The sequence below is a fragment of the Saccopteryx leptura genome, chromosome 3 (assembly GCF_036850995.1).
Source record: "Saccopteryx leptura isolate mSacLep1 chromosome 3, mSacLep1_pri_phased_curated, whole genome shotgun sequence".
NCBI lineage: Eukaryota > Metazoa > Chordata > Mammalia > Chiroptera > Emballonuridae > Saccopteryx > Saccopteryx leptura.
The window spans coordinates 62778167-62790413 of NC_089505.1; the positions used below are offsets into that span (position 1 = coordinate 62778167).

The 12247-nt window shown below is 46.7% G+C and overlaps 1 protein-coding gene across 1 annotated transcript in view; it reads left to right on the forward strand.

Moving 5' to 3' along the window:
* Positions 1 to 5867, forward strand: part of IGSF23 (immunoglobulin superfamily member 23) — a 31637-nt gene extending 25770 nt beyond the window's left edge. The window contains exons 5-6 of the mRNA XM_066373734.1: positions 1723 to 1759; positions 3621 to 5867. Of these exons, the coding sequence (XP_066229831.1) occupies positions 1723 to 1756 (34 nt within the window). The 3' untranslated portion in view covers positions 1757 to 1759; positions 3621 to 5867. The remainder of the gene's footprint in view (positions 1 to 1722; positions 1760 to 3620) is intronic.
* The last annotated feature ends 6380 nt before the right edge of the window (positions 5868 to 12247 follow it).

The window sequence follows — 12247 nt, forward strand, 5'->3', positions numbered from 1 at the left end:
CCACAACCCACAGCTGGAGAGAAGGGATTTGAATTCCAAACCCTGCCTCACTCCAAGTTCCAGCCCCAAACCTACACTGCCTTTTTTTTTTCACCATTAACAATACAAACCTTCATAGCTTATGAACTGAAGAAGAAAAATCTGCAAGTTAAAATGGTTCGGAAATGCTGCTGGACTGGGGCCAGGTCAGTGTTGAGATTCAAATAATTTAACAACCAGTTCTCTGCCCTAATGACCGTTTTAAGTATTAAAACAATATATCGAAAGATAGTTTCATTATTTCATTTAATACTTAAGAATAAAAGAGGTACACAATTTTAATGAAAAAATATTAATACCTGCAAAAAAACAATAAAACTGTTAAGATACCTCCATATTGCTTCTTTTTTAAAAAAATATTTATTTATTCATTTTTATTAGAGAAACAGAGGGGGGGGGGGAAGAGATAGAACAGGGGGAGGAGCAGGAAGCAGGCAAGCCTGGGGTTTCGAACCAGCGACCTCAGCATTCCAGGTCGACGCTTTATCCACTGCGCCACCACAGGGCAGATTCCATATTGGTGTTCTCATTTGCAATTTTTTTCACCTGTGGACAGAATGAACATTCCAACGGGCGCTTAGAATACACTGTTGCACAGATGAATGTTAAAAAGAATAAGAATGTAAATTTGTGATTTCTATTGAATACATTGGGCAGCTGCCCAGGCGCCCACCTTAGAGAGAACCCTGATTACAACTGGTTCACTAAACTCAACAAAAGATTAGGTATTCGTTCTGCTGAACTGGTGCAAACCGGCTGAATCCCACCACTAGGCCAGGTCTCCAGTCTGTGAGTTCTGTGTAGAACCTTCTAGGGATAGGAGAGGGCCGGGCTGCTGCCTGAAGCACCCACACCCTCTTCATCACTGTGGCATTTCCTGGACCCACAGTAAGAGTCAAGGTCCTGCCAGTCACAATAATTCTGGTAGGTTCTGCTCTTTTCCTCATTTTCAGAATGAATAAAAGCAAAGCTAAGAAAAACTCATCAGCTTGCCCAAGGACACACACAGCTAAAAATAACTGAACCTGAACCAAACCCAGATCCAATTCCAAAGCCAAGTTCTTTTCCAAAGGAAATCAGGCTGGCGTGAAAACCCTGGCCCAGACCAGCCCGAGTTCCTGTCTCCGTGAGCAGGCAGGAGGGGCCCCTTTCTGTCCTTGCCACCATCTTGGCCAAGACCCATTTCTTTTCAGACAACAGACCAATGCTAGCACCTACCAGAAGGAACCAGTCTGGTTCAAACAGCTGTGACCTTGGAGATGAGATCTTGGGGACAAGCATGGCTGTCTCGACTCTCCTAGTGGGGAGGGGTGGTCTTCAGAAAACACGGGTATGGACTGGGGGGAGTCCCGCATACATCTACCACACCCACCGAGGGCTAAGAGAGATCCCTGTTGTCGGCAGCGAAGACCATGGACCCCAAAATGAGGCTACCTAAGTTCAGCCCAGCCCTGCCATACGCTAGCTTGTGGGACTTTGGATGAGTCCTGTAATGCTCTGGGCCCCATCAGTAAAGCAGGGATGGTGGTAGTACTCATCTCAGAGGGGAGGTGTGCGATTCCAGAAGACAGCGGGAGGAAAGTGGTGTAAATAGTGCCTGGCAGGTGGTGAACCTTCAATAAATGTCAGCCACATGTATTACTATGATTAATGTGATTATTAATTTCTCTTTTTCTTTCACAGTAGGACTGACAGGCAAAGAATACGAATATGCTGAAGTGTGAGTATCTGTTTGTCAGCCTAAGAGGTGACACCAGGAAGGGTGGGAAGAGAATCCTGGGTTCAGGGACAAGATGAAGTTGCTGGGGACTCCATATGAGACCTCCTCCCTCCTGGCTTCCTGATCATTTGTCTGTGAGATGTTCCCACCCTATTGAGAGCCCAGGGGACTGCTTTTCTCTCTTCTCATCAGCTGCCAACATCCCACATGCCCGTCTCATCAAACTCTTGGACACCACCTACACAAGTGCTGTGTATTGCATAAAACTCGTGGGGTACAAGCAAAAGAAACTCACTGAGTTGGATCAATTAAAAAAAAAAAAGGCCCTAGCCAGTTAGCTTAGTCAGTTAGAGTGTTGTCCCAAAATGACAAGGTTGCAGGTTCGATTCCCAGTCAGGACACATACAGGCAGCAACCAATGAATGCTTCCTTCTCTCTAAATGCTTCTCTCTCCCTCTCTCCTGTCTCCCTAAAATCAATCAATTTTTTTTATTTTTTTTACTTTTTTTTTATTTTTTTTTTTCATTTTTCTGAAGCTGGAAACAGGGAGAGACAGTCAGACAGACTCCCGCATGCGCCCGACCGGGATCCACCCGGCATGCCCACCAGGGGCGGTGCTCTGCCCCCCAGGGGGCGATGCTCTGCCCATCCTGGGCGTCGCCATATTGCGACCAGAGCCACTCTAGCGCCTGAGGCAGAGGCCACAGAGCCATCCCCAGCGCCCGGGCCATCTTTGCTCCAATGGAGCCTTGGCTGCGGGAGGGGAAGAGAGAGACAGAGAGGAAAGCGCGGCGGAGGGGTGGAGAAGCAAATGGGCGCTTCTCCTATGTGCCCTGGCCGGAATCGAACCCGGGTCCTCCGCACGCTAGGCCGACGCTCTACCACTGAGCCAACCGGCCAGGGCCAATCAATTTTTTTTAAAGGAAGTTTTTAATATTAAGACCCAGGAAGTTTTTCAGGAATTAAAGGTTGTGTTATCACTTGCTGTGTAACAAACTACACCTTCCCAAACTTAATGGCTGAACCACAGCCATTTACTTAGCTTCCAATTCTATGCATTATCAATTTTGACTGGTCTCTGCTGGGCTCATTCATGCATCATGGTCAGCCTAGGGGCTGTTTGGACTAGGATAGCCTTAGCTGGGAACACCAGCTTCTCCTCCACACCCACTTTCATTCCGCAGACCCAAGCTGACAGAGGCAGGATTCCAAGAGAGTGAGAGCAGTAGGGGCAATGCCTCTTGGGGCCAGCATTAATAATTGACATATCATCAATTCTACCACATTCTATTGGCCAGATCAAGTCATGCCCAGAGTCAAGGGGTGGGGAAACTGACTCCACTTTTTTTTTCTTTTCTTTTTCTTTTTCTTTCTTTCTTTTTCTTTTCTTTTTTTTTTGTGACAGAGACAGAGAGAGTCAGAGAGAGGGACAGACAGGAAGGAAGAGAAATGAGAAGCATCAATTCAATTCTTCATTGCAGCACCTTAGTTGTTCATTGATTGCTTTCTCATATGTGCCTTGATGGAGTAGGGGACTACAGCAGACTGAGTGACCCCTTGCTCGAGCCAGTGACCTTGGGCTCAAGCTGGTGAGCTTTGCTCAAACCAGATGAGCCCGCGCTCAAGCTGGCGACTTCAGGGTCTCGAGCCTGGGTCTTCGGCATCCCAGTCCGACGCTATATCCACTGTGCCACTACCTGGTCAGGCTGACTCCACTTCTTAATGGGAGGGGAAGAATGTGGCCCTGAGTGCTGGGACCAAAGCAGTTGCTCACCGCCTCTCTGCCTCCCACCAGTCACCCCTTGTAATTCTCTTCTCTAGGAACTTGGATTCACAGTTCTCTTTCTACCTCTTTCTACAGATGGCTGCTCAGTGCTTCTCTATCCACATGGAGAAAGACACCATCCCACAGCTTCCACTTCTACAACACTGCTGTTTAAGGGAACTACCCAATTTAGCCAAAATCCCTTTGCCTTGTTTATGAAACCCATGGAGAAGGCATCTGATTGGCTCTCTTGGGTGAGGTGTCATCCTTGCTCCCACCACTGTGGCTAGGGTGGAAGCAGAGATGTTTTACACAATCAAAGCCTTGGGGGCTCAGCCCTACCTGTGGGGGGTTCAGTGCTCAGAAAACACAGGGACTTTGAAGGGGGATAAGGGGATGGGATCAGAGAAGGTGAAGGGATTAATGAAATTATATATCTGTAACACACAGATACAGATAACAGGACAGCAAATCCCAGAGGGAAGGGGGGAGGGGTTAGGGAAAGGGGGGCAAAGGGGTATAAATAGGGACACCGGGTGGGGGTAGAGGTGTTATATACAGTGGGACACTTGAATCCATGTTAACAAAATAAATTAAAATTAATTTAAAAAAATTAACATTACAGGCCCTGGCTGGTTGGCTCAGTGGTAGAGCGTCGGCCTGGCGTGCAGAAGTCCCGGGTTCGATTCCCGGCCAGGGCACACGGGAGAGGTGCCCATCTGCCTCTCCACCCCTCCCCCTCTCCTTCCTCTGTCTCTCTCTTCCCCTCCTGCAGCGAGGCTCCATTGGAGCAAAGATGGCCCGGGCGCTGGGGATGGCTCCTTGGCCTCTGCCTCAGGCGCTAGAGTGGCTCTGGTCACGGCAGAGCGACGCCCCGGAGGGGCAGAGCGTCGCCCCCTGGTGGGCGTGCCGGGTGGATCTCTGTCGGGCGCATGCGGGAGTCTGTCTGACTGTCTCTCCCCATTTCCAGCTTCAGAAAAATACAAAAAAAAAAAAAATTTAACATTACAAAAAAAATAAAAAATATACTTCTCCCTCAAAAAACCCCCCTAAAACCTTGTAAGCTGGGCTGATACCCCAAACTATGTCTGCTACACATGCAGCTTATTTTGCTCCTTTTCAAAAAGAAGATAAAACTTTCTAACACAGAAAAGTGGGGAGGTGGTCACCACCCCTAGAAATCACATTGTAGGTAAGATTGACCACTCACTTCGGAGCTGCTGGAGAATCCTGGCAGATGGCAGGCAAAGGGGAGGAGAATGTAGATCAACTCCCATGTGGAAATATCTGACTTGTAAGGAGCATTCAGTAGTTCTGTGTCCAACAGAAAACCACTTACTGTGTGTCATTGCAATTAGCAATAATAGTCACAGACCTGGGTTCAAATGTTGTCTGCTGGGGGCCATCCACAAGCCATCCACAGCACTCTGTACCTCATGTGATTCATAAATTATATCATCCTCGCTGTACCCACTGAATAAAAGTGCATCCACCCCCATGTGACAGACAAAGCAGGTGAACCTCCACAAAAGGGTATGTGACTTGCCCAGGGTCACAGAGATAGCCCATGGTAGAGCTGGTCTTCAAACCAGGCTACCTGACATTTCTGTTTCCAATCACTCCATTCCCCTGTTGCTCCTGCCCTCAGACCAAAATTCCCTTCCTCTTTTCTCATGGGCCCCCACCTGTTATGTCATGTAAATGTCACTGTGCATATGCATGGAGGATAAAAGCAAGGCGCGCAGAGAGGGCAAGTGATTTGCTCAAGGTCACACAGCCACATGTGATGCCAACCCAAGTCTACCCAATCCCAAAACCTGTACCGCAGACCAGTGCTGTGCAACAGAGGTCTCCGTGGTGCTGGAAATGTCTGTATCAGCACTGTCCAGTACATGTGGCTATTGAGCTCTGGAAATGTGGATAGTGTAACTGAGGAACTGAACTTTAAATTTTATTTACCTTTAATTAACTTTATATTACCACTTGGGACTAGTAGTTATTGTATCAGACAGTGCAACTCTGACTCTTAACTGTTAAAAATAAACAAATCCCCCACACCCATATGTGTAGATCATTGACTCTGGCTATTCCAGGTCCTGGCCCTGGCCTTAGTCCAGGGATCGGGAACCTTTTTTTGGCAGAAAAAGCCATGAACGCCACATATTTTAAAATGTAATTCCGTGAGAGCCATACAATATGTTTGACACTAAATACAAGTAAATGTGTGCATTTTATGTAAGACCAACACTTTTAAAGTACAATAAGTCTCTGAATTCTTTTTAATAACATTGTTATGCTGTTGCTAACCAATGATGAATAAAGTACTTCTTACCATTAATGTGACTTCTGGTGCTGCATGGTTTTGCTGATGGCTTTGTAGTCTGGTTGATATGTGGTGAGGTTAAGCTTCATGCAGGCATTGAGAATTCCATCCATTAAACATGCTCATAGGTTGGTCTTAACGTTCTTTAGATGTGAGAAAGACTGCTCACATGCATGCGTAGAGCCAAAAATTATCAGTACAGCAATACTCACACGCTGCAGTGTGTGGTATGTGACAGGAAGCGTGTTCCAAGTTTTGACAATCAATTGGTCCACGGGTTGAAGTTTTTTCATTCTCCCCACTTGTGTTTGCTCGCCAACTCTGCTTGCTGTCATGCAAGTCTTTCCAAATCTTCATTCAGTGACTTGAACTTATTCACCCACATGTCTGAGGCCTTCAGGTCAGCAGCTTGTAGCTCAAAATCTCTGATGGAGACACCAGGGATGTAAAGCAGGTCGGCGCTGTCCACTGCACACTCGTGTGGATGGGTGATGAACTTAAAAAGACGAGTATGCTCACAAAATTCTCCAAAGCGCGCTTTGAATGACTGCAGGAGATTAGATGTGAAGCCCGCTAGCTGCTGGAGATCAAGGTGTTGAGCAGGGTTACTTGTTGTATGTGCATCTTTAAACTCTCCCAGTTTTTCAAAGTGTAGTAAATGACCTGTTTCAATGTCAGTGGAGATGAAGAGTTCCAGCTTGTTTTCAAATGGAAACACTGCTTGTTGAAGGGATAAGACTATTTCCAATTCCTTGCATTTTCACATTGAGCTTGTTCAGATGTTCAGTCATGTCCATGAGATAGTAGAACTTTCAGGAGCCACTCAGTGTTAGCTAACTCAGGAAGCTCGACGTTTTTCATTTCAAGAAAAGTCCGGATTTCACTCAGACAAGCCACGAAACTGCTGAGCACCTTCCCTCTTGACAACCAATGCACATTGCTGTGCAGAAGCAGACCAGGATAATTATTCCCAACTTCATCCAGCAGTGTTTTAAACTGGCAATCATTTAAAGCTCGGGCAACAATAATGTTGACCGCCCAAATGACCAGCGACATCACCTCACTGAGCTGCTCACCTTACATCTGAGCACAAAGCGCCTCCTGATGTAGGATGCAGTGAAAACTTAGGATGAGTCTCTTTTCATGTTCACAAAGAAGCGCTACAAATCCTCTGTTTTTCCCACCATGCACGGAGCACCATCAGTACACACCAAAATAAGTTTATCCATCGGTAGATTTTTTTCTTTAGCAAACTCAGTAAAAGACTTGAATAAATCCTCCCCTCTTGTTGTCTCTTTCATAGGCAAAACAGCAAGACTTTCCTCACATAGTGTGTCACCGACAGCATACCTTGCAATCACGCTAAACTGGGATAAATGGCTTACGTCTGTTGACTCATCCAAAGTGAGAGAAAAGAATGGTGCTGCATTTATGTCCTTCAGTTGTGTTGCCTCAATTTGATTTACCATCATGATGATCGTGAACAGTTCTTGCAGACAGAGGCATGTCTTTTATTTGTTTGATTATCTTGTCTTTACCAGAAAAGTCATCAAAAAGTTTATTGGCAACATCAAGCATGAATGTTTTGGCATACTCCCCACCTGTGAATGGCTTTCCGTTTTTCACAATTGCTAAAGCACCAGCAAAGCTAGCCCAATTCCAGTCACCTTGTTGGGTCCAAACACAGAGTTGCTGCTGACTAGCTTGCACTCTGCACAGTAGCTCTTGACATGCTTTCTTCCTGCTGTCCCCCGCTGGATATTTTTATGCAAATGTAGTATGGCATGTGTCGAAGTGCCACTTTATATTTGACCGTTTCATCAATGCAATTTTATCATTGCATATTAGACACACTGCAGAACCTGCTCTCTCCACAAAGGCGAATTCCTCCGTCCATTCCTACTGAAAAGTACGATACTCCTCATCTTTTTTTTGTTTTTGTTTTGCCATCTTCTTCGTCAAAAGGGTTTCTGCAATTAGCTAGCTGACTACTTGATTAAAGGGAGGGAAGTTTACTTCCTGACCTCACAATGACCCGTGTACATTAGGCATTATCCAATAAAAATTTGGTGTTGTCCTGGAGGACAGCTGTGATTGGCTCCAGCCACCTGCAATCATGAACATGAGGTGTAGGAAATGATTGGATTGTAATACATGAGAATGTTTTATATTTTTAACATTATTATTTTTATTAAAGATTTGTCTGCGAGCCAGAGGCAGCCATCAAAAGAGCCACATCTGGCTCGTGAGCCATAGGTTCCCAACCCCTGCCAAAAGACGAACCAGATTTGCTTGGAAGCCCATTAATATCTAAGCAGCACCTTTCCCACCTGAGATGTACTGCTGAACCCCTTCCCTCCTTATACTTCCAACTCTGTCAAGGAGGAAATTAGTCATTTCCTGCATGGGTGGGAACAGAAGGAGCTGGCTCCTCCTCTCCAAGTCTGGCTGGGTATTATTAGGCCACACTGCAGCCAGCAGCCAGCTGTTCCCTTTGCAATAGGTGAGTGTCCTCCTGATGCCCTGCCTCACGGGAAAAGGACTGTGAGGATGCCCTCAGACCTCCTGTACACCTTTTTACAAATTCAGCTCGCTGTTTGAACTCTCATAGCACGCGTCTGCTTTTATGGCACTCATCACATTGTGTCATGAAAGATTTCTTGCTGTGGTTATTGAACAGTTAGTTATCCATTAGGCTGGCAGCTCCATGACAGCAGGACCTGCACCTGTCATACTGCGTGTGCTCAATACATGTTTGTGGACTCCAGGCTCAGCCCTGAGTGCTGGGCCCACCTCCCGCAGAGACTGCAGCGCCAGCTCCAACTCCGCTGCCCGCGGCAGCTCCCAGCCAGGCGAGCGGAAGCCGCGGCTGTTCCGGGATCCAGAGCGGAGCTAGAGCAGCTCGAGCCACAGCTTTCACTCAAGACCCGGCACTAGCACCCGCGCAGGCTCCAATTCCAGATCCAGACAAGGTTCCAGCGATGGCTGCCATCCAGTCTCCAGAGCTGGAATCCTCACAACGACCTGCTCCAGCGCCACTGACTCCAGCCAGTTCCCTAACAGCCTCCATCCCAGAGCTTAAGCCAACCCAGCGAGAGCGCGCTGCCAGCGCCTGAGCTTTGGCACCAACTGCAGCTCTGGGCGGTGACCCAGCTCTGATCACAGGTCAGACCGAGAGACAGAAAGCAGCAGGCCCAGCCCTCACAGCAGGCCTGGGACCAGGGCCAGTTCCTCCCCCAGAACACCTGCCGCCAGGTCAGCAGCGTGTGCCAGCTGCCCCTGCCATGCCTTCGTGCTGGCTGAGCTGCCACTGCTGCAGCCACAGACCAGAGACTTCCTTCCCCTCCTCATAACTGCATTTCCTTTCATGTGTGTTTTTCTTATATATACTCAATGGTTTACTCTATCAAATCAACTTCAATAAAAAATTAAATGTTTGTTGAATGATTGGGAGACTAAAGCCACGCCACTAGGAAACCTCAGCAGCTCGGAAATGAGACACTGACTCAGTCGCAACCACTTCTCCAAGCTGGAGTTTGAGTGGAATACGTCAACCCAAGCTTCTCTCGTGGATATTTGTTGAGCGCACGCTGTATGACAGATACAGGTCCCGTTGTCATGGAAGCAGTGCCCGTATAGGTAACTGATGTCAGCAGAGAGCTTGGGACCGAGAGTGGCGGTAAGTCCCACATTTGCTTCCCCTGCCCTTCAGCAACATGTCCTACTACCCTCTCTACTCCCTGAGGGGGACTAAAAGAACTTGACTCCTGCTTCAAGGCCTACTTGAAGTATATCGTGATTCACAATTACAGAGGCCCAGCAAGATGCCTAGGCTACATTAACAATGTCTGGTTCATTCGTCCAGTAAATGTTTACTGAGCACCTTCTCTGTGGCTTGCTCCGCGCTAGATGCTGCAGACCCAGCATGAACAAGGCAGACATGGTCTCCGACCTCACCAAAGTAACACACTTGATCTCCAAAAGCCAGCCATTCCCGGCCCAAGTCCTCAGCCCCCACCCCCTCCCACCCACCTCCCAACATCTTCCCTTTCTGAAACATGTCTAAACTCTCTTCTTCAAGCTCTCTCAAGGTTGCTCTCTCTGTGACAGCTGTCAGAGAGGAGCAGGGTTGGGGGCTGGGTGAAAATAGTGAAGGGATTAAGAAAAAACCCTAAAACTCATAGGCAGACAACAATAATCTGATCACCAGAGGGAAAGGGGTGTGAGGGAAGGTAGAAGAGGGAACGGGGGGGAGTAAATGGTGATGGAGGGAGACTTGCCTTGGGGTGGTGAACACACAGTACAGTGTACAGATGATGTGTTATAGAACTGTTCCCCTGCAACCTATAGGATTTTTAAACCAATGTAACAGCAATAAATTCAATAATTAATCATTTTAATTATTAAAAATTAATAAAAATTTTAAAGTCTCTTTTTTTTTTTACAGAGACAGAGAGTCAGAGAGAGGGATAGATAGGGACAGACAGACAGGAACAGAGAGATGAGAAGCATCAATCATTAGTTTTTCGTTGCGCATTGCGACACCTTAGTTGTTCATCAATTGCTTTCTCATATGTGCCTTGACCGTGGGCCTTCAGCAGACCGAGTAACCCCTTGCTCGAGCCAGCCATCTTGGGTCCAAACTGGTGAGCTTTGCTCAAACCAGATGAGCCCGTGCTCAAACTGATGACCTCGGAGTCTCGAACCTGGGTCCTCTGCATCCCAGTCTGACGCTCTATCCACTGTGCCACCGCCTGGTCAGGCAAAAAATTAATAAAATTTTTAAAAGATTGCTTTTTCTCTACACACACATACATACACACAATTTTATGAATAAGTTTTCTCTAGCAGTCCATTGCCTTAACCACTTGGCCACCATGTCTCATTTAAGTTTTCTCTAAATTCCAGGATTTATAGAAAACATAAATCTGTATGTTAGAGTTGGAAAGAGGACTCATGGACATGTAGCAATCAGAGATCAAACAATTGCCAAAGCCATTAATTCATTCATTCAGCACACCTTCCTACAGTGCCTGGTTTGTGCAGAGCCCTGTGCTGGGCAGTACTGGGGACCCAGAGGTGACCACAGTACCCACAAGACTGGCCTTCCAGGGCTCACAGTCCAGTGGGAAAGACAGATCTGTCCCAGAGTAGTCAGGGCTGGGGTTGGGGGCCCAGATGGAGCTCCTGATCCATCCTGAGGCTCCAGGAGGACTTCCTGGGGGATGGGGTCAACTTTACTGGTGAATACATTAAGATGATTAATAACAAGAGAAGACATTAACTCTAGAAGGTGATACCATATTTCCCCATGTATAAGAAGCACCTTTTTGGGAAAAATTTGGGGTCTAAAAACTGGGTGCGTCTTATATAGTGGTTGTAGATTTTTTTACTTGCATTTCCCGCTCCTCACGTTGTCTTTGCGCTCATTGTTTTGCACTAGTTACCAGTATATTACTGTAGGTTACGTTTTGCCACGTTCTGCCCAAAAATGGCTCAAAAAAGATTTTCATACAAGTGCTGAATTCAAGTTAAAAGTGATCCAGTTTGCAAAAGTGAATGAAAATCATGCTGCTGAATGCAAGTTTGGTCCTCCTCCAACTGAGACATCAATCTGAGACTGGCTACGGGAAGAAGGAACCCTACTGAAAACGCCACGGCAGAAGAAGGCCATGAGAGGCAAGTCAGCAAAATGGCCGGATTTAGGGAGGGAACTGAAGCTATGGATTGAATAGCAAAGGGCAATTGGAATTCCTGTGTCCACAAAGATGGTTCAGCATGAGGCAAGAAGAAGTGCTGATGAAAAAGAAGTTACTGATTTCAAAGGAGGACACAACTGGTGCTTCAGGGTCATGAAACGAAATGGACTAAGCATGCGTACATGCGCCAGACTGCCCAAAAGATGCCTGAAATCTATGAGCAGAAGGTCCTTGAATTTTATAGTTTTGTCATTCAATGTCGGAGGACACATCAGTTTGAGTTGGGACAGATTGCAAATAGGGATGAAGTCCCCCTTCAATTTGATGTTCCAAGTAACAGAATTGCTGAAAAGGGGGTGAAAACTGTAACTGTGAAGACAAGTGAACATGAAAAGAGCCATTATACAGTTGTTCTAGCTTGTTGTGGTGCCAGAACCAAGCTGCCTCCAATGCTGATTTTCAAACGCAAAACCATGCCAAAAGAAGACATTCCTCGATGAGTGATTGTTCATGTTCATGACACGGGTTGGATGGATCAGGATGGGATGAAGATGTAGTTTGAGAAAGTTTGGAGAAGGAGACCAGGTCGGCTCTTATGCAAACCTGCCCTATTGGTGCTTGATGAGTTCAGGGCACATATAACCAAAAACACAAAGAAAATTGCTGCAGAGCAAAACACAAAACTTGCCGTCATACCTGGA